This window comes from Heloderma suspectum, chromosome 4 (assembly GCF_057233095.1).
Source record: "Heloderma suspectum isolate Gila_16-S chromosome 4, 16-S_ref, whole genome shotgun sequence".
NCBI lineage: Eukaryota > Metazoa > Chordata > Lepidosauria > Squamata > Helodermatidae > Heloderma > Heloderma suspectum.
The window spans coordinates 113,050,597-113,070,751 of NC_139461.1; the positions used below are offsets into that span (position 1 = coordinate 113,050,597).

General features: G+C 39.7%; 1 protein-coding gene across 2 annotated transcripts in view; it reads right to left on the reverse strand.

Moving 5' to 3' along the window:
• Positions 1 to 20,155, reverse strand: part of CDYL (chromodomain Y like) — a 137,630-nt gene that overhangs the window by 113,210 nt on the left and 4,265 nt on the right. Inside the window, exon 1 of one of the 2 annotated variants that reach the window (XM_084850428.1) lies at positions 3,874 to 3,966. The exons of the other annotated variant lie outside the window; for it this stretch is intronic. Within the exon in view, the coding sequence (XP_084706554.1) occupies positions 3,874 to 3,888 (15 nt within the window). The 5' untranslated portion in view covers positions 3,889 to 3,966. Of the gene's footprint in view, positions 1 to 3,873; positions 3,967 to 20,155 lie in introns of those variants that run through there. 2 annotated transcript variants of the gene reach the window in all.

A 20,155-nucleotide genomic window follows, 5' to 3' on the forward strand; every position in this document is an offset into this window, starting at 1 on the left:
TGAATTCCTATTTTGCTGCCATGGAGAGGACTGCTCCAACAGAAAGCAGCCATGTCACAAAGAGATGAAATAAAAAGGCAGAGTCCTTGAAAAGCTTTGCCTGTGACTGCAGACCACTCTCAGAATTAGTAGAGCCAGTTCTGTCACCTCTTGAAAATACATTCTTGTCTTGGTGAGATCTAGCACATTAAATAAAGCTGCCATGGCCATCAAGACAAGTACTGCTCAAGCAGTTTGAAGTTAAATGATAAAATTCTCTCTCTCGCTTGCTGCTAAAGCAATGGTGACAGGCAGCTAAAGAATTTATCAAATTTAATTGTCAAAATAAATCAGACATTGCCAGAATACTATTCAACAGATACAGGTCATATGGACAGGGCTCAGCTGAAATGCAAATTTTAAAACCCTTTATAAGATTCTCTCTGGAGAACAGAGGTGACAGTAATTTAAGATTGTATTACTGACTTTATCCTGATTATTTTTAAGGGAATAAATATTTCAAAACACAACTGTACGGCTGTTGTTTTTTAGAAGCCTATGCTAGTCTTTTACTCGGTCACCTGTTAAGCTAAAAGTTAGCCTAGAACAGGGTGGGGAACCTCAGGCCCAGGGGCCAAATCCAACCCCCCGAAATTCCCCGATGGCTATCCCCCCTTCCCCTGGCTTCACATCCTTTCCTTGAACCACTGATGGTTTCATGATTTCCTGGCTTTTGTGCAGTCCTCCCACCCATTCTAAAAGATTGAAGTACCTCTTCTAAGGCTTAGTTCCTAGCAGCAAAAGCATTACGCTATAATATGCTGGAAATTTTGTATGTTTGACACACACACACCCTTTGCCTTTGGCCCTACCTGCCTGGAATGTGGCCTGGGCCCCAAGAGCTTCTCTGAAATTGAATTTGGCCCTTGGTCTGAGAGTTGTCCCCTGTCTCTGTCCTAGAAGAATAAGCAACTCTTTCACTTATTTGCAACAGAAATGAGCTTTCTTCAAGATAAAGAATTTACCTTTATATCGTACTCATTACCCTCTGTGAACTCAACATGAGGGCTTATTTAACTATGACAGCCACCATGTAGAGGCTGCTGATAAACAACTGTATAGGTGTGCTGTAGGTGCAGCCTTCCTGCCAAGGCTGACAAACTGCACTGGCCCATATGTATGCAGTAGCCACATATTAGTACAGCTGCTTTGCGCATCACAGACAGCTGCTGGTAAGTGCAGTACGCACATAGGCTAGCAAATGAGCTTTTAAAATGTTATGCCATCTGCATGGAGTGCCTACACAGCTAAATGCTTTCCTGTGGCTTCTGCAAGGCAGCTATCCTGTCAATTTTAGCTGTAAAATGTTCAAATACAAATGAGCTGTGATGTCTACTGGCCATTTTCCGACCACTATTTCCGAGCACTGAAGATCCTCCCTGCCCCCACAGCTTTCCTGTTCAACTGCTGGAGTATTTGATTTGTTTAAAAGAATTCTATACCACCCATAATCAGAGTTTCAAAACAGTTTACAAAACTAAGATAAAGTACAAGTAAAATATGAACTTTAAAAAAATCATTAATACATGGCTGGGAAAATAAGAACTTCTTTGCCTAGCTCTAAACAGATAATTAAGTTGGCAGCAGGCAAGCCCCTGTGAGAAGGGAATTCCACAAATAGGGTGCCACCACTGAGAAGACTCTATTGTCACCATCCGTCTTAACTCAGATGGTAGGGAAACCCAGACAGTGGGAACACTGAGCTTATTGTTAAATCGGAATCCTCAGATGCCCACCACTTCTTGTGGTTAAAGCTACAACACAATCATAGGTTTTTATGTGAACACATGGTTTGTAATTCAGTTCCAACCAAAGAGTGATAAATAGTTACCTGCATAGTTATGAAGAAGAAAGTGCTCTAAGAAAAGTAGGATTCACCTTGCATTCAGATAAGAAACAAGGTATGCTGGAAATTTAAATGTTATCTTCATATTAATTTAAAAATACACACTCTGCCCCACCTCAAACACGTGTGCCATAAATAGCAAAATTATTTGCTAGTGATTTGGGGACATGCAAACTGGTAGATTTTACAACAGTAATTTACCTACGTTCCATGTTAGAACTTAAGCAACTTGGCTAATGTGAAACAACAGATGAAACATGTTTTCTGTCACATTGGTGTTTCTATTAACTATGTTTCCTATAACTGCGATTGAAAATCTTCTATTATCCTCCCCCAGATTCAAGCAAAGTGAGGAACACCACAGGATCCAAAATCCCAGAATCTTATCACAAGAAACTGTTGTATGGGGTAAAGCTGCTACTCTGTTGTGCAAAATTCCCACCACCTCACCAAAGCACAGTTACAAAGATTCTTTGGGGGAAGCTAAATTTTGGACCTACATACCTCCCTCTCATTCTGGACAGCAAGCTGAAGTCACCTGCGTAATTTACAATTTTGTGAAAGTATGATTCCTCACTACGAGATTACAGGTGGCAAGGTATCACTGACAATTTGTAATCTGATTAGTTGAATAGAAATCGCAACTAATCAAATTACTTACACACCATTGTACATGCTTTCTTGCCACAAACCAGGACACGAAAGTTGTTGGGATACTCCAGAAAGGTGTTTCAGCTTCCTTAAAAACACCTTTATTCAATGTATGAAAGGTTTTTTTAAAATAAATTATAAAATACAGACAGAACAAATGAGTGCTTAAAATTTAATATATTTAAGATTCAATATACACTCTTTGTCTTCAGTCCCAGACTTTTTCTATTTCAAAAAAATGGTTCTATGAATTATATCAGATCTAGGTTGAAGTATGCAACTTTAAACAGATACCAATTTCATGTACATTTTAAAGAGCGAGATAATTCTTTATATAATTGCCCAATCAATTTGGTATTTTTCTTACATATTTTGTGTCCTTCTAGTCAACAGAGGAATCTAGTGGATCTTAATTTCTTCTGAAGTCTTATTTTTCTTCTCACTGTTTTCATTTCCATTATATTCTCTTGGATCTCTAATATAATAGAGAGCATAAAATTGCAAAATTTGCCTATGGAACAAAAAGGGTTGCCAGCCCCTGGAGTATATGATTAAAAATGAGAAGTGCAAACTGGAACTAAGACAAAACCCAGGACATGTATACTCCTCCTAGGACTGATGGATTTATGTTTAATTCCAATTTTCACCTCTCATTTTTAATCATACACTGTCTGTTCATGAGCAAACTGAATAAAGATGACGATGAAAATGTGCAAATAAATTTTTTGCTAAAATCACAAAATGAATGGAGGTATATAAAAACTGCACATGTTTGAAGAGGTGGTATATTTATGAACATGCTCATTTGTAATTACGTCATACTGTCAATGCAGTAATGTTTTTAAAAATCCTCTTCTCTTCCCTGTAGCCCCTCCCAGATCTGCTCCACAGGGTCCCCCAACACTCCTGAGCAGTTTTTAGGAAGGTGTGAAGTACTGCAAGGGGGAGGGGGAATCCATTCCACTGACAGATGCCATTCTGTTGGCAGATGGACATCATTCGATACAACCCAATGTATTTGTTAGGCAGCACCATATATTACAATACAAAATGTCATTGGTAAGAGCACTGACTTGAGTATCACACATAATGGTTTGAAGGAAGGTATGTCAAACAGAAAACAAATCCCTGCCTTATATACTCCGTATGCTGCCATGTGACATCCATAGTATTGTAACATCAAACCTGCGTGCTCAGCACATGCAAAATAAAGAATTCTGTTAATTTTCCAAATAAGTCACTTCTCACACCAAATTCTGAGGTCAATTTTTTCAAATAAATGTATAATCCACAGTCTCAACACTGCACACATGCTAGAGCTTTTCTTGAACCTTTACCCATGTTAAGTCCATGATCTACGAAAGACCCTCTGAAGTGGGATTCAATGTACCATATGGGGATGCAGCTAGCTTGTTCATACGTTCTTTTGATCAGAGCTGTAGAGCTGAAGTGTCAGGATGACTACAACAACAAAATGGTGAAAGATTATCCAAGCTCACACACAAGTCTAGTTTACATTTTGTTATCCCACCTTCATTACCTGAAAACTTAAAACTGAGATCTGATTAAAATTCAGACACAATCAATATTTCTTCAGAAGGCATGGACTGGCATACTAAAATGGAGAATTAGATAGATGGCCTGGGATGGAAGCAATTGCCTTGAGTGCCAAACCAGAACGAAGTGCCTTAATACAGGCCTAAATGTTTCATATTTACCTACCAACCTGAATTAGTGTTGAAAACTAAAAATTAAAGGACACAATAGCTGTATTGTTGAAGACACTGAAAAGTAAGTGTCTTCAACAATAACACTAAATACTACCATAAAATGTTACACCTTTTTAAAAACTAAAGTACACACGCAACTACTGTTCCATTCTCAATCTACCTAATGAGTAAAAAATAGGTATTCAAAATTTCAAATACAGTAGCTCATGTTGCACCACGGGAAGAATGTTTCTCCTGTTCAAAACATTTGCCTTTTCAGTAAGTCAAACTCTCATGGCAGCTGTTAACAAGGCAGATTCTTTCCCATTTAACAGAAGGTGATTGTAGTCTCCCTTAAAAAATTGCAGGATGTTCATCCTAGCTGACTCCTAATTTATCCAACTGATACAAGAAAAGCATTCTTAAAATTATCTGCTTCCACTATTAAGTTTTTAAAAATCTAATATTATGTGAATATATGATCATGGGAAGCACAATGGAAATATGCAAGACACAACACTGTTTAAATACATTGCTCAATAGACCTTGAATTGTTTCAGTCATTGCCTATATATAAAATAAATGTTGTACAGGAAAATTATAGCTACAGTTGCAGGTACTGGGTAGCATCCAATGATGAGCTTAGACAAGGTCACTTGCACAAGGGAGAATCCCCCCCGCTTTCTCCCCACTACATCCCCATGCGCTTGAGAAAAGTCTGATGGTTGGCAGATCTTCAGGAAAGGTCTGGGCCTCTGGGTGTAATTTGCTAATACAAGATGTTGTGATGGCTGCAAACTTGGACAGCTTTAAGGGGAGATTAGACAAATTCACAGAGGATAAGATGCTATATATTACCTCCAGTATCAGAAAGAGTATGCCTCTGAATGCCAGTTACTAGGAACATAAAAGGAGGGTGCTATTGCACCCATGTCCTGTTGTGGGCTTCTCATAAGCTTTTGGTTAGCCACTGTGGGAAGAGAATGCTGGACTAAATAGGCCTTTGTAGGGCTCTTATGTTCTTATGAAACTACCATATACAGAGTCAGGCCATTAGCCCATCTAGCTCAATATTATATACACTCAGGGAGGGGCTGTTCACATGACACGACAGCCCACCGTGGGTTATTTAACCCATGGTGAGGCTGCAGCGCATGCAGTTTGAATATGCAACCCCCCACTTGGGGATTGTTGTGTCATGCAAACCTGGCGAGCATGTTTCATGTGAGGGTTAAACAACTCACATAAGGGTTGTTTAACTAGCATAATCCAAGCTCACCAGGTTCATCTAATAACACCTGATCAGGGGTTGGATATGCACCCGGCACCTATGGGTGCCACGACTCATCGTGGGTTAAGTAACCCATTACGAGCCACAGCATGTTGTTTGGACCCGGTCACTGACTCACAGCAGCTCTCCAGAGTTTCAGACAGCAGTCTTTTCCAGCCCTTCCAGGAGATGACAGGGACTGAACCTGGGACTTTTTGCATATACATATGCTCTACTACTGAGCTACAGCTGTTCCCCAGTTTGTCAAGAAGAAACTGAGAACTAAAAGGTAAAGGACAGACACTCTTTAACATGGTGAAAGTAGAAGAATGGAAGTATTCCATCTGACATAACAGATCAGTAGGAATAATTGCCTCATGAAGAAATAGTATCTGTCAGAATTTAGGAGCATTCACTCAAACCTGAAGGGCTATACATGCCACCAAAGCTGTCTGCTGAGGTACACTACAGGGATTCATGAATCTGAACTCTTATAGTTTGATCCTATGCATATTTTCTCAGAAGCAAGTCCCAATGTGTTCAATAGGGCTTATACTCAGGTAAACCCGTATAGGATTGCAGCTATAATTTACAACTCAGTGGGCATGTCTGAATACTAAACTACTCAAGCAAATGCTCAGTTATCACTAGTATTGCCACATTTTCCATTTTTTTGGTAATGGGAATTTGTTTTATTTCAATTCCTGCCCAACATGTATGGCCACATCCTTCAAGTCAGAACAGTTCAGAACCATTAAAAACTCTTGGCTGAAGTGGGTTGCTACACCAAAACCCTGAAAGTAGTTAGTTACTACTGTTCATTAGACTACTGTCCATTGTTATAAATTTATGATTTTTTTTTTAAATAAAATGTTAAAGGATATGGCATTCATATGTTATTAAACGTGAAATCTCTCTGCAACTACCAGAGAATACAAGTGAAGTAGCTTTTTTCTCCTACTTCCTTCTTAAGCAACATATAAATTAATTTTTTTAAAACAACCCACCTGTTGACATTACCCATCGCAGGCTAAAATTGTGGATATTACCTTATACACAAACCACAACAATAAACTTAGAAGGCTCAGGCTCACCTTTCGGTTATGCACACAATAGTTCTCCCTCTACCTAGAGGTTATAGCCTTTTTTTTTCCTCTTTAGTAAATAAAAAGATACCATTCACTAGACTTACAAAGGCTGAGAGTTACTTTAGAATTTATGCAAAACAGGAGTGGTCCATTTTTTTTTTTAAGGCAAAACGATTTGTCTTTTTATAGCGAATGGTCACAGCTAGAGATAATACACTATAGGCAACTGGATATTGACCCCTTTACAATATAGTAAGAGTATTTGGCCCAGATCTTCAGCTTCCATCATATACACTCAAAAAATGTACAACTGAGACACTTCTATGTCATAATTGATTAGTATGCAATGAGATGTTATCATTTTACATTGCCACTATCAACTCTGTATTGCATTTATTTCCCGCCCTTTTTCCTCCAAGGAACCCAAAGCAGAGTACATAATCCTCCTCCTCTCCATTTCATTCTCACAACAATCCTGTGGAGGTAGGTTGGGCTGAGAGTCTGTGGCTGGCCCAAAGTCACCCAGTGTGCTTCCATGGCCAAGTGGGGACTAGAACCTGGATCTCCCAGCTCTCAGTCCAACACTCTAACCACTACACCACACTTGCTCTCTAGTATGCAATGAGATGTTATCATTTTACATTGCCAATATCAACTTTGGTAAAATATTTCAAATCTCTAGGCACTAGCATTCACTTTTTAGGAACCAGAATTTTAAAAAAATAAATAAAATCAGGCACCTGAACTGCAAAGAGCATAATGAAATTTCTGGGTGGTAGTACCAGACTTCCAGACACCTGAATGAAGTACCTGGGGGCTTCTTCTTTTTATTATCCTAGCCAATATTATAGATTCTTCACAATAGTTGTGAACACATTTGTTTACTTACAGCCCAAGCAGGTTTACCCAAAAGAAAGTTTTGAGTTTAATCTCTTCCTCCTGTGTAACTGTGCTTAGCACTACATCTTAAATAATTTACAAGACAGTTTCTAAAATAGTTAGAAGACAGTTTAGTATGTCTAATTTTATCCATAGTGACACAATACAACATTCATGAAATAGAAGGCTTGTACAGTATGGCTTAAACTCTCAAATATGAACTAGTAAAATTTAAAGATCATTATATACATGGGATGGTATTTAATTGGTTGTCCTAAAATCTGCTTCTAGTGGATTCAGAGACCCTTCAGAAAAATATGAAAATTGGCATGGGTGGCTGCAAGGGGGAGGAGGAACGGCTGAAAATTACACAAACACACATCCCTTTTACAATAACAGATACCTTCCATCAGCAGAGGGACACCAATTTGGTGCCACCATGGATGAAATAAAAATTAATTTTCTTACAATGTTGTTTTATGAAAAGTTATTCAACATTTTTTCAAAAATGATGGTATATTTGAAAGGCAGGGCTGCACATTCAAGATGAAATTATGACACTGGCTGTTACGTCACCACCATCATCCACATTTACTGTAATTGTAGACAGATCCCTGTTCAATCACTTTGTACAGATGAAACTGTGGGGCAGAATTCATAGCTGTAGACAAACAATTCTGATGAGTAGGCAGAACAGGATCTAACTTTCATTGCTACAAGCAATTATGCTGTTCAAGTGTGAAAATGAGAAGAATTATTTGTGGCACTAAAGGAAGTAGTTCATTTTAAAAATATATAAACAGGACTGCTCGGGAAAAGTCCATTTCTACACAGCGATTACTCAAAAGAGGGATGATGCTTTGAAACAAGCCCCAAAGATATCTGAAACAGAAGCTCGTTTTGTTACCACAGCCAACACAATGTTGATCCAAAATACTTCCTAAAACTTCTCAAAGAAGTTTAAGTGAATGGATGGTCAGGTATATTATTACAGCCCAATATTAGCCAGGACATCTGATACTTCCAACCCAATCTTACAAAATGTACAAGTACACTGTACTAAAACTTGTAATGTATCTCAATTTACTTTTATAAATCTAGCCTTATTTATAAACAATAATCCTGCAAAAAAAGGGGGGGGAGTAAGTATACAGACAACTTGCAAACATGGAAAATTAATCATGTGTTTGGGATTAAATATTGCTCCCTCTACTTTCAATTTAAAGAAACTGTAGACATGAATTGTTCCCAAAAGATGCCTTAAAACTATAATCATTTGAAAATGAACAAATCTAAAACGGCTGAGTGCTTAAGGAATGGTCAGCTTTCAGAGATGAAGCATCATTTAAGGTGATGCAAATGTAGAGACAATTCAGCATTTTACACGTGTCTAGAAACTAGAATCTGCTGTTGTGAGTGAAAAGCATGAAAGACAGATATGCGTTTCCAAATATACAGGAACACATGCGGGAGAACTGAAATTCCCCACAACTCCACAGCATGTTTCCACTGCATGTTTCCCTTGAAATTTAAGCGTACTCTGCAGCAAACACAAGTGTACACACAACACACACAATTTCTGTATAAAATGTGAGCTCACCCTCAGTTAGTTACTACCTTTCACACAAGAGTAAGTCAAGAAGATTGCTGGCTTAATTATATCATTTTATTACATTTAGGAAGTAAAAAAATACCATGGGAAACATTAACTATGCATGCAAGTTTGAATTTTTGTTTCTTTAATAGAAATTGCTACAGCTAACAAAAACTTTTGGAGAAATAGCCATGAGACAGAATATATGTGTATGTATAATTCTCTCTCACTCCCTCACACATAGCAGCAGGGCAGTGAAATGTGGACACCCACAAACAAGACAGTAGTATCTGTATACTTAGGGGGGCTCAAGAATACAGGAAAATATTAGCTGGAAAATTTTAAGAAAATGCACACATATGTACTGATAAAGATTGGACATTCCAATTGTCTTCCCCAGGATTCACAAAATATTGAGGAAAGTTGAATGGCAGTTGCAAAATGCGCGTGTGTGCGCGCATGCGCACACACACACACACACACCATGAAGGGAAGAATTGGCCTGCTGGAGCTCCTAAACATCACAGGACACATCCCCATATATCAACACACACACCCTGAAATCCTGGTTGCTATATGCTTTAAGAGTTCTGACCCCTCTGAAGTTAAGAACATCCTGAGGTTATTTCCTAAGGTTCAGATGAAACACTTTCCCTCCATTCTAATTAATTCCTCCATCCATTACTTCTTTCAGATGCAAAGGGGGCAGAGCCAGGCAAGCAGCTTCCTGCTTCTCCAACCCACAGCAGTCAATGATATACAAGAATTATTCCACAGAACTGCTAGACCTGGTGTCTCCAAAGTGATGCTTGTGGGCACCAATCTGCCCACAGACACCCCTCTTGGTGCCCACAAGACTCTCTGCCAATCCTAATTTTTATTCTTAAGACTTTCTTTTAATTAAACAAAAATTAACTGGGAAGCTGACATGCTGCAAAGTGAAGGGCTGTCCTCCATCACTGCCTTTACTTGCATTCCCAAGAGTGATTTTGTGTTTTGGAGTGCAGACCCCACCTCTTGCTTGAGAATTAGGTTCTCAAGCAAGTTACTTACCTTTTTATCTCACTTGTTTACCTTCTGGGAAATGAGTGTTTTGTGACCACCCATGCCCTTCATGGTAGCCATTTTATGAATGGGCAAGCCCTTTCATGGCAGCCATTTTATGAGACCACCCACAACACTCTCTCAATTTCAACTGTGCCCACTGACCCAAAAAGTTTGGGGACCCCTGTGCAGACTCTCAAGGCTCAGGGCTAGGTAAGCGGTAAGCTATTGATTTAGCCCAGGAACGCAGTAAGATGCTACCATGCTGGGGATGGTAGACATTTTCCAATTCTTTATTCCCTCCCCTTGCCCTTCTTCATGAGCCTCCAAACTGTGAATTTCATATTTGGAAACTATTATGTATTTCAAACATTTGTATCCTGACTTTACACCATTTTAGGCCTCCCAATGTGTCTTGCAAACACAAACAATTAACAATCATAAGATAACAACAAATCAACCAAAGTAATACAAAGTCTAAGAACAAACCAATCAGAGCAGCTACAAAACAATTAATGCTAAAAATATCAGCAACACTTAAAAAAAAAAGCAGCAAAAACTCCCAAAGGCCTGGGTGAGTAAGTTTTAACAAATGCCTAATGGTCAGCAGTAGAAGTGTTGAACAGATGTCCTAGGGGAGAGCATTCCAGAATGTCTATGCCACCACTGGAAAAGGGCTCCCGTCTCTTGTAGCCACCCACCTCACTTCTGAAAGCAAGCAACCTAAAGCAGGGCCCCAGCAGAAGATCACAGAACACAGACTTCAAATGGGAGTAGATTATCCTTAAAATACTCCAATAGGATTTCTAGGTCAAAACCAGCACTGAATTGCATTCAAACTAGTTTGTGACCCCCGCAAATATCCAGCTGCAGTATTTTTAATCCAATGAACTTTTTGAATGTCTTCAAGGGGCAGCTCCTATAACACACTGCAGGGTCTAATGTGTACATTACCAAGGGCAAATAACTGTAGCAGACAAGACCAGGACATTTTCCAAGAACATAAGAAAAGCCCTGCTGGGTCAGACCAAAAATCTATCAAGTCCAAAACCTGTTCCCACAGTGGCCAACCAGATGTCAAAGGGAAGCCCACAAGCAGAATGTCAGTGCAGCAGCACTCCCTTGCTCATATTCACGAGCAACTGGTATTAAAAGGCATCTTGATTCTGATACTAACATACAGCCATCAGGAATGGTAGCCATTGATAGCCTCATCTTCTATGAAGTTCTCCAATCCCCTTTTAAAGTCATCCAAGTTGGCAGGCATCACCATATCTTGTAGTAGCGAATTCCATAGTTTAACTATGTGCTACATGAAGTTTATTTATTTACAACATCTGTATACTGCTCCACATAGAAACAGATTCCGGAGCGGTAAACAAGAGATAAAATGATAAAAAGAATAAAACACAGTATTAATATAGTTCTTTTTAAAAACAACAACAACAGAATGACGATAAAACCATGACTAGTCAACCAAGGAAGGTTTCCTGGAAAAGAGCTGTTTTCAGGATGCACCAAAAACAACATAGTATTGGAGCCTTTTGTCAGTTCTAAATCTCCCACCATTCAAATTAAAAAGCACTGATCCCAATACAGTTCACTGTTCATTCCCCCAATTGCAAGAACTGTCCATTTATTCCTACTCTCCACTTCCTCTATAACCAACTACCAAATTCGAAGTGGTGTTCTCCTCTTATCCCATGACTACTAACTTTGCTCAGGAGTCTTTGGTGAGGGACTTTGTCAAAAGCCTTTTGATTTTTGAAAATCAAATAATAGGCAACAGGCCTTCTCTTTGCAAAAACCATGCTGATACTCCTTTAAGGCAACCTGTCCTTCCAGATGCTTGATAATTTTATATTTAATACTGCTTTTGACCAATTTACTCAAAACAAACATTAAGCTAACTGGTCTGTAATTTTCTGGATCCCTTTTTTAAAAATTGGCATAAGATTGGCTGCTTTCCAGTCCTCTGATAAAGAGGCTGATCTTAGGGAAATTTTACGTATTTTTATTAGAAGATCAGCAATTTCACAGCTGAGTTCTTTAGGAACTCCTGAATGGATACCATCTGGACCCACTTGTCAGTTTGTATTCAATTTGTCGAAAAGGTCTAGAACTTCAACACTAATCACAACTATTTGCCTCAGGCTCGTTTCCTGAAAATGTCAGTTCAAGCAAGGGTATCTACCCTATATTCTCTCCAGTGAAGACAGATGCAAAAAGAAAACATTAAGCTTTTCTGCAATCCTCTTATCCTCCTTTGGCACTTCTTTGTCTCCTTTGTCATCCAACTGTCCAACCACCTCCTTAGCTGGTTTCCTCCTTCTGATGTAATAAAAAATATTGTTGGTCTTAAATGTTATCAGTAATATGCTCCTCAAAATCCATTTTTGCATCCTTTATTGTTTGTTCGTATTTCTTTAGAGCAACTTTGTGCTCTTTTCTGTTTGGGCATGATATCCATTTTCTGAACGAAGCCTTTTCTCCAGTAGTTTCCTTGCTCATTAAACATGCTAGTGACCTCTTGCATTTGGTGGTACTTTTCCTGACCTACAATATATATTCCAGCTGAGCTATTATTTTGGTTTCAAGTAAACCCCAAGCATTCTGGAGAGATTTGACCCTCTTGACTTTCCCTTTCAATTACTTTTTTTTTTTTTTTACCAGTCCCCTCATTTTTTAGAAGCTTCCTCTTTTGAAGTCAAATGTGACCATGTTGGACTCCATTGGCAATCATATAAATTAAATTTGATAGCACTGTGCTCAATTTCCAATCAGTCCAGCAACACTTGCATTGAGCACTGGGCACCATTTAAGATTAAATCCAGGGTCACTCTGCCCCCATTCAGGTCAGTTCCATGAACAACTGTTCTAGGGCACAGTTGTTTAGGATATCTAGAAAACTTTGCCTGTCATGACCAGAACGTACATTTATCCAGTCTATGTGAGGGTAATTTAAGTCACCCATTACTACTATACATTCTATTTTGGATGCATCCCTGATGCATCCATCTCAGGATCATTTTAGTCAGTAGGGGGCAAAAGAATGTCCCCATACCACATTATTTTAGGACCACGTATGGTCACCCACAGCAATTATGTGGAGGAGTCTGCCCCTTTTGAGGTTTCTAGTTTGACACTATGCCCTCTTTGACATACAGCAAGCAGAGGGATGTGTGGCCCTTCAGCTGTTGTTGAACCGCAACTCCCATTAGCCCTAGCCAACATATCCTGGGTGATGGGAATTGCAGTCCAACATCTGGAGGACCACACGTTCCCCATCCCTGATGTACAGAATGACACTGCCTCTGGTATGTCATTCCCTGTGGAAGAGCCACAGCACACCAACCAAAGTTGCTGAAAGTTGCATTAGCTACCAATTAGCACCTGCATATCCATATCCAATGAAGGATTTAAAAGCACCGCCAAACTGTGAACTTGGTCTTTTATGGGGGAGCAAACCAATCTAGAATAGGTTGAATTCCAACAGAGCAATTAACCTCGTCATCCGCCAATGGAACCTCTGTGTTGAGTTTCAGCTTATAGACTCTATCCAGCCCATTACTGATTTCAGGCACCTGTGCACAACATCCACTACTATTACTGTAAGTAGTCTATAATCCTATTTAGCAATGCTTTTGGAAAGTCATACATGTTCTTGATTTTACCATGAATTGCACCAATTTGTACCCATTTGAATGTAATAGCATCAAAATACAAATTTGAGTTTAAGCTCTCAGAATGTCAGTTTAGTACAATTTAAGTTTTAGGAGGCCCACTGTGCTAAGCACAGTGGCCATAAGAACTTATTTATCCAGGAAGAGATGTGGCAGCGCATAAGAGAACTAGCAAATAGCAGAGTAGCATCTCATTGTTTAAGAAAATGAAAAGGTATATGGTACCATATATGGTACAAGTATAACCCTCAGTAAAATTTTATTCTCAAAGTACTATTTCAGTATTCACAGCGTAGTCTTCAAAGCACTGTATTGACTTTGAGAATTGGACTATACATGTCTTTATGTGGAAAGAACAGGCATGCTTAGCAGCAGTTCCCATAAAATATCAGATGAGTAGTCCACAGCAGGGGTCCAACGCATCCCAAAAGCACTGGAAAAAAAGCCTAAGACTTTTGTGACAGTCTTCAACAGCTCCATGTTCCAGGCAGCCATGAACCATGACAAGGTGTGAATTGCCATGTCGTGTTTCAGGGCCTCTATCCTTAATTTAGTGAAAAAAATCCATTTTTCACTCTTACAGCTTTTAGGGTCAATTCTATCCCATTGGTACGAGTGACACAGTTGAAAAACTATACACATAAAGTGTTAGAGGTCAAAGTGACCCCACCAAATGCTGCTCAAAGTTATTAGTTATCGCCATGTTTACAGATGCTTATCTCAGAACCTGTTCTGTTCATTTCATGTGAGAAAGGAGTGCAGAGAATAAAAAAAACCTTTTTGTCTATTTTTGTAACAGACTAAATAATCACCTTTCATAACATCACCACAAATGGTATAGGGGTCAACAGTGCCCCACAAGTTTACAAAACCCCTTTCCAAACCTGAATATTTTGAACAGTTTTTCTAGTTAGAACCTTCCTTGTGGTTGGGTTTTTTTCATCAGTTATAATTTTCTACAAAACTTATTCATCCAGCCTTAGGGTCATTTTGGCCCCCAATTACAGATTCTCCAACAGAGATTCTCTACCGTATAGGTATGTTACAACTGATGAATAGTCAGCACCATTCAGTGGAACGTGACCAACAGAGCAGTAGATGCCATCCAAACCTACAAAGTACGGCATAAAATTCTGGCTGTGTTGCGATTCCAAAACGTACTTTTATGATGTCGGAATATATATAAGGGCCTGCAGCTCAAAATTTAGGCCAGATAGACAATGGCAGATTAACACACACCACATTTACTGGCTTCTAGATTAACTATAACAATTGGTAACTTTTTCACTAGTCTGCCACTAACCAGGGAATTAGTTAAGGAAAAAATTGATTCTGGTGGACACATTGAAAAACAGAAAAACTAGAAATCCCCCCACCCCCCAAGCGTTTCTTGCCCATAAATTCAGACAAGTGAACAGCAGCATTTGTGGTTTTAAAAAAGATCTGAGAATTTTTAGATGAGCACCACACCCTAGAGTCGGACACGACTGGTTGGGGACACCTTTACCTTTTTTACCATAGAATAATAGTAATTCCCTTTTCTTCTATGCATGTAGTTGTAGCAATCTCAGGAAAAAAAACCCAATTCTGAAATCATTCACTATAATAAAACAAAAGATGGTGTAGACATCTGTAACCAGATACACTCCACATACACTTCTAAACACTTTTGTTATTTATTTATGAAATTGTATTCTGCCCTGTAACAAACTTGAGTGGCTTACAGTAAAAATAAAAACAAACAGTGGCCTGTGGTGTTTTATCCTCACATACAGTGGACATTGCTGTGTTTAAATGCCTATATTGTGTAGAAGCTAAACAACCCATCGTGTGAACATCCCAAAAGATTCTGTCCTAGTAGAACTGGTTCTGGAGTTGATCAAAACTTGGGCTGAAACTAGGGACATAGCCAGCTTCCCTGAAAAGTCAAGAGTGGCAGCCTCGGAACTGGTAGGGCCTGCAACTGCTGACACCAAGCAAAGGGGCAGATGTCATCTCAGGCGTCAACAAAATTACCCCCCCCCCAAATCACAGCAGTTAAGTGCTTCATGCAACCATTTTGTCTGTCCTACTCATATTTGTGAAATATGGTGATTATACATTGTGGGGTTTCATTGACCCCCATGACTAATTTGCAATTGTTCTAGTGGAAAAGGAAAAGTCTCAATAAAGGCATGGTTTGTTTGTGGTTTTTTGCTTGCAAATGGTGTCATGCTTAATAACTTCCACCAAGCATTTTATCTGTATGGCTTTGGGGGGATACGGTTGACGCTAAACTGGTTTGGTACAGTCAGTTTTTCTGTTAATGGAGGGTTAAATACAAGGCAACTTTCAGAAAACTGTATATGAGCAAACAGTAACCCACTGATGGAAACATATTTATGCCAGAGACAAATACTGCATATATAGTGTCCAATTTCACTATAATCAGATAGTTCTGGCTGCTCAAAACATTCCATTTCAGGGCAAGGTGCTGGAGCTGCTCAGGCTTCTCAGCTTCAGGGATTTGGGGATGAGGCAGATTATCTAGATTTATTCCAATCTGGTTCCAGGACAGCTTTGGTCACCTTGATGGATGATCTATGCCAGGAAAAGAACAGGAGGGGTGTGTCCTTATTAGTTCTGCTGAATCTCCTCTCATCAGCTTTCAATACCATGAATCACGTGATCCTTCTGGATGTCTGTTTGAGATGGGACTGGGAGGCAGTCTTATACAGTAGCTCCAGACCTTCCCGGAAGGGTGATTTCAGAAGGTGGTGCTGGGGGATTCTTGTTGGATGCCATGGCCATTGGCCTGTGATGTTCTTCAGGTCCCCCATACTACTTAACATATACATGAAACCACTGGGAGAGGTTGTCCAGAGTTTCGGGGTTGAATGCCACCTGTAGATTGATGACACCCAACTTTCTCTCTCCTTTCCATCTAACTCCAAGGAAGCTGTTCTAGTTCTAAATCAATGTGTGATGTTGGTAATTGCCTAGATGATGAGGTTGAACAAACTGAAGCTTAATCCAGACAAGACAGAGATGCTCCTGATTAGTCAAAAGGGAGATCAGGGAATAGGGATTCAACCTGTGCTGGATGGCGTTACACTCCCCCTGAGGACTCAGGCTCGTAGTTTGGGTGTACTTCTGGACTTGGCCCTGAACTTGGATGCCCAGATTTCAGCGGTGGCCAGGAGTGCATTTGCACAGCTGATGTTTGTGTGCAAACTGTGCCCATTCCTAGAGATGTATGATCTGGCCACGATCACGCATGGGTTACATCATGTTTGGACTACTTCCAGCACCAGAGGCAGTATGCCTATGTACACCAGTTGCAGGAACAGGTGCAGGAGGGTGCTGTTGCATTTGTGCCTTGCTTGTGGGTTTATTTATTTATTATTTATTTTATTATTGCATTTATATCCCGCCTTTATTCCTCTTGCAAGGAACCCAAGGCGGCTTACATTATCCTCCTCCTCTCCATTTTATCCTCACAACAACAACCCTGTGAGGTAGGTTGGGCTGAGAGTGTGTGACTGGCCCAAAGTCACCCAGTGAGCTTCCATGGCCGAGTGGGGACTAGAACCCGGATCTCCCAGCTCCCAGTCCAACGCTCTTGCCACTACACCACACTGGCTCTCCCAGTCGACAGCTGGTTGGCCACTGTGTGAACAGAATGCTGGACTAGATGGACCCTTGGTCTGATCCAGTATGGCTCTTACGTTCTTATAACTACTGTAACATGCTCTATGTAGGACTGCCTTTGAAAACCATTCGGAAACTTCCTCTGGTCCAAAACACTGCAGCCAGACCAGGGCCAGTTTCAGAGAGCATGTGACTCCCTTGTTGCAACAGCTTCACTGGCTACCAGTCTGCTTCTGGGCACAATTCAAAGTGCTGGTTATGACTGATAAAGCCCTATATAGCTTGGGATTAGGCTACCTGAAAGTCCACCTTCTCTCATATGAGCCTACCAGGGTTTTAAGATCTTCAGGCAGGGGGGCTTCTCTTGGTACCATCAACATCAGAGACATTTTGGTGAGGACACAAGAAAGGCCTTTTTCAGTGGCTGCTCCCAGGCTTTAAGAACTCCCTGCAGAAGGAGACTAGGTTAGCATCCTTTTTGTTGTCCTTCTACCAAAAGGCAAAGACATTTTTATTCAAGCAGGCCTTTGGCATGTAAGCTGGTCTGTTGTTTTCATTCTTTTGTTTTTATGTTTTTAATCTATTTGTTTTATTGGTTTTTATCATTATCAGCTGCCTTGAGCACCATTTCCTTGGTAGAAAGGCAGGGTAGAAATTAAATAAATAACATTAAGGTATTGATTTAAAGCTTTGCTTAGAAGCTAGGTATTATATGTTCCCTAAACACTAGAGTGAATTTGTTTGTTTTTTTAACAAATTATCTTCCCAAATATTGTCACATAACACAATCTCCAGAAGACAATGTGAACACTTGAATCTAAACACTTGCAACATTCCAGCATTTTGAATTAAATATACAGCAACACACAATTACTGTTCACCTTGTTCATATTCAGAAACATAAATTGGGAGTGATAATTATTCCCTCAACCATTCTACCAAGAGCTTTCTCCATTTTCCACAATATGCCTCAACCTGGATTTTGACTTCCGTAGTCAAAGAGATCTAGTCATCTGCTCCTATTATCTGCCTACTCCTACAGTCATGTAGCAAGGGACATTTCCTACACAGTAATTACTTCTATGTAAAAAAAACCCCACATGCATCCATGTTAATTCTGTCAGACGCCAGAAATCACACGGCAAATACACATAGTATTTCAGCGGCAAGTTGTCCCTTTTTCCTGTTGCACTAGTTGCACAAGCGTTGGTTTATGCTAGTGCAACACCCTTAGCACTGCTGCTGGGACACTATGTAATACTACCCATATTCACTGATGTACATTATGTCTATGGTGGGTACATGCAATTTCCTACACAGTCAGAAACGATATACACCACCCCTCCAGATGTGCTGGCTGGGCATTCATCATTCCCAGCCAGCATAGCCAAGTAGGTTATTCATCTTGAGTGAAACTTCAACAAGCTTTCCTTTCTAAATCCTATACTACAGTCACACGTATAATTATCTAATGGAATTCATTACTATGGGATGGCTTTTAATATTTTAAAGGAGGAATTAGACAAATTCATAGAGGACAATTCTATCAACATCTGTCAGTCATGACAGCTAAAAGCAGACCTCCAGTTCCAGACACCTCGTATTTCTTAGCAGACTGTAGGGCAGGCAGGCGGTGGCCATCACTAACACACTCTGCTTCTAGAAGCACTTGGCACAGAATGCTGGACTAAATGAACCTTGGTCTGATCCTCCAAGACAAGCCTTATATGCCACTCCTACCTGCATCTCATCTTGGGAGACATCTTCAAAACCTTAATACCTTCTTCCTGAAGTATTAACCTTCAGGACCAGTTAATACTCTGAGCTTTGTGTATCAGCAGCAAAGGAAAGCTATGCATCTCAAGACATACAGTAGACATGCACTGGAGAGCTGTAACTGGCTGCAACTCCCTAGTGTATGCCTACCACAGTTTTCCAAGCACTGGAGGTATACTACAATTGCAGCAAACACCATTGCTAGATAAAGTATAAGTAACCACCACAATATAGTAACCTTTACCCCAACTTCACTTTCTTTTTATCTCCCATTTGTCCTCTCTCATACATCCAATGTTCTCACTACCTTCTCACTTCCATAACCTACACTCACCTTCTTCCCTACCATGTACTTAGAGCCTAAAAAAATCTTCAGCACGCACAAACCTCTGGCATTGCACAGTTTGATTTGCTTCAATGCCTCATCATAATTTAGAAGTATGGAACATTTTTATTTGGACTATGATTTGGTGGCCACTATTCTCATTTAAAGAGGTGAGGTTTTAACACACCATAACAGTGCAATCCTATTCATGTCTACTCAGAAGTAAGCCTCATTGAATTCAATAGGACTTACTCCCAGGTAAGTGTGTATAGGATTGCAACCTTAACCTTGCCTTTTATAGTTTTTCAAGTGATAAACTGTCCCAAGCCTAATAGACAGTGTAGGGTAGAAATACAAAGAAATAAATCAGCCATTGAGATTAATGATTGGAGCAACTCCAAGTTATCCAGCTAACTAGCTTGTGGATTAGGCAGTTAGATAGTAACATAGTATCTATTTATTTAGGATGCTTTTAACCATCTTTCAGTCTTACAGGAAAATTCTGACATTAACCACACAAATTATAATATACTTAATAAAGTTACCCAAAGTAGCAGACACCAACAGAATATACAAACAGCAAAAACAACCTAAAACACAGTTAAAACATAAAAGCAGAAA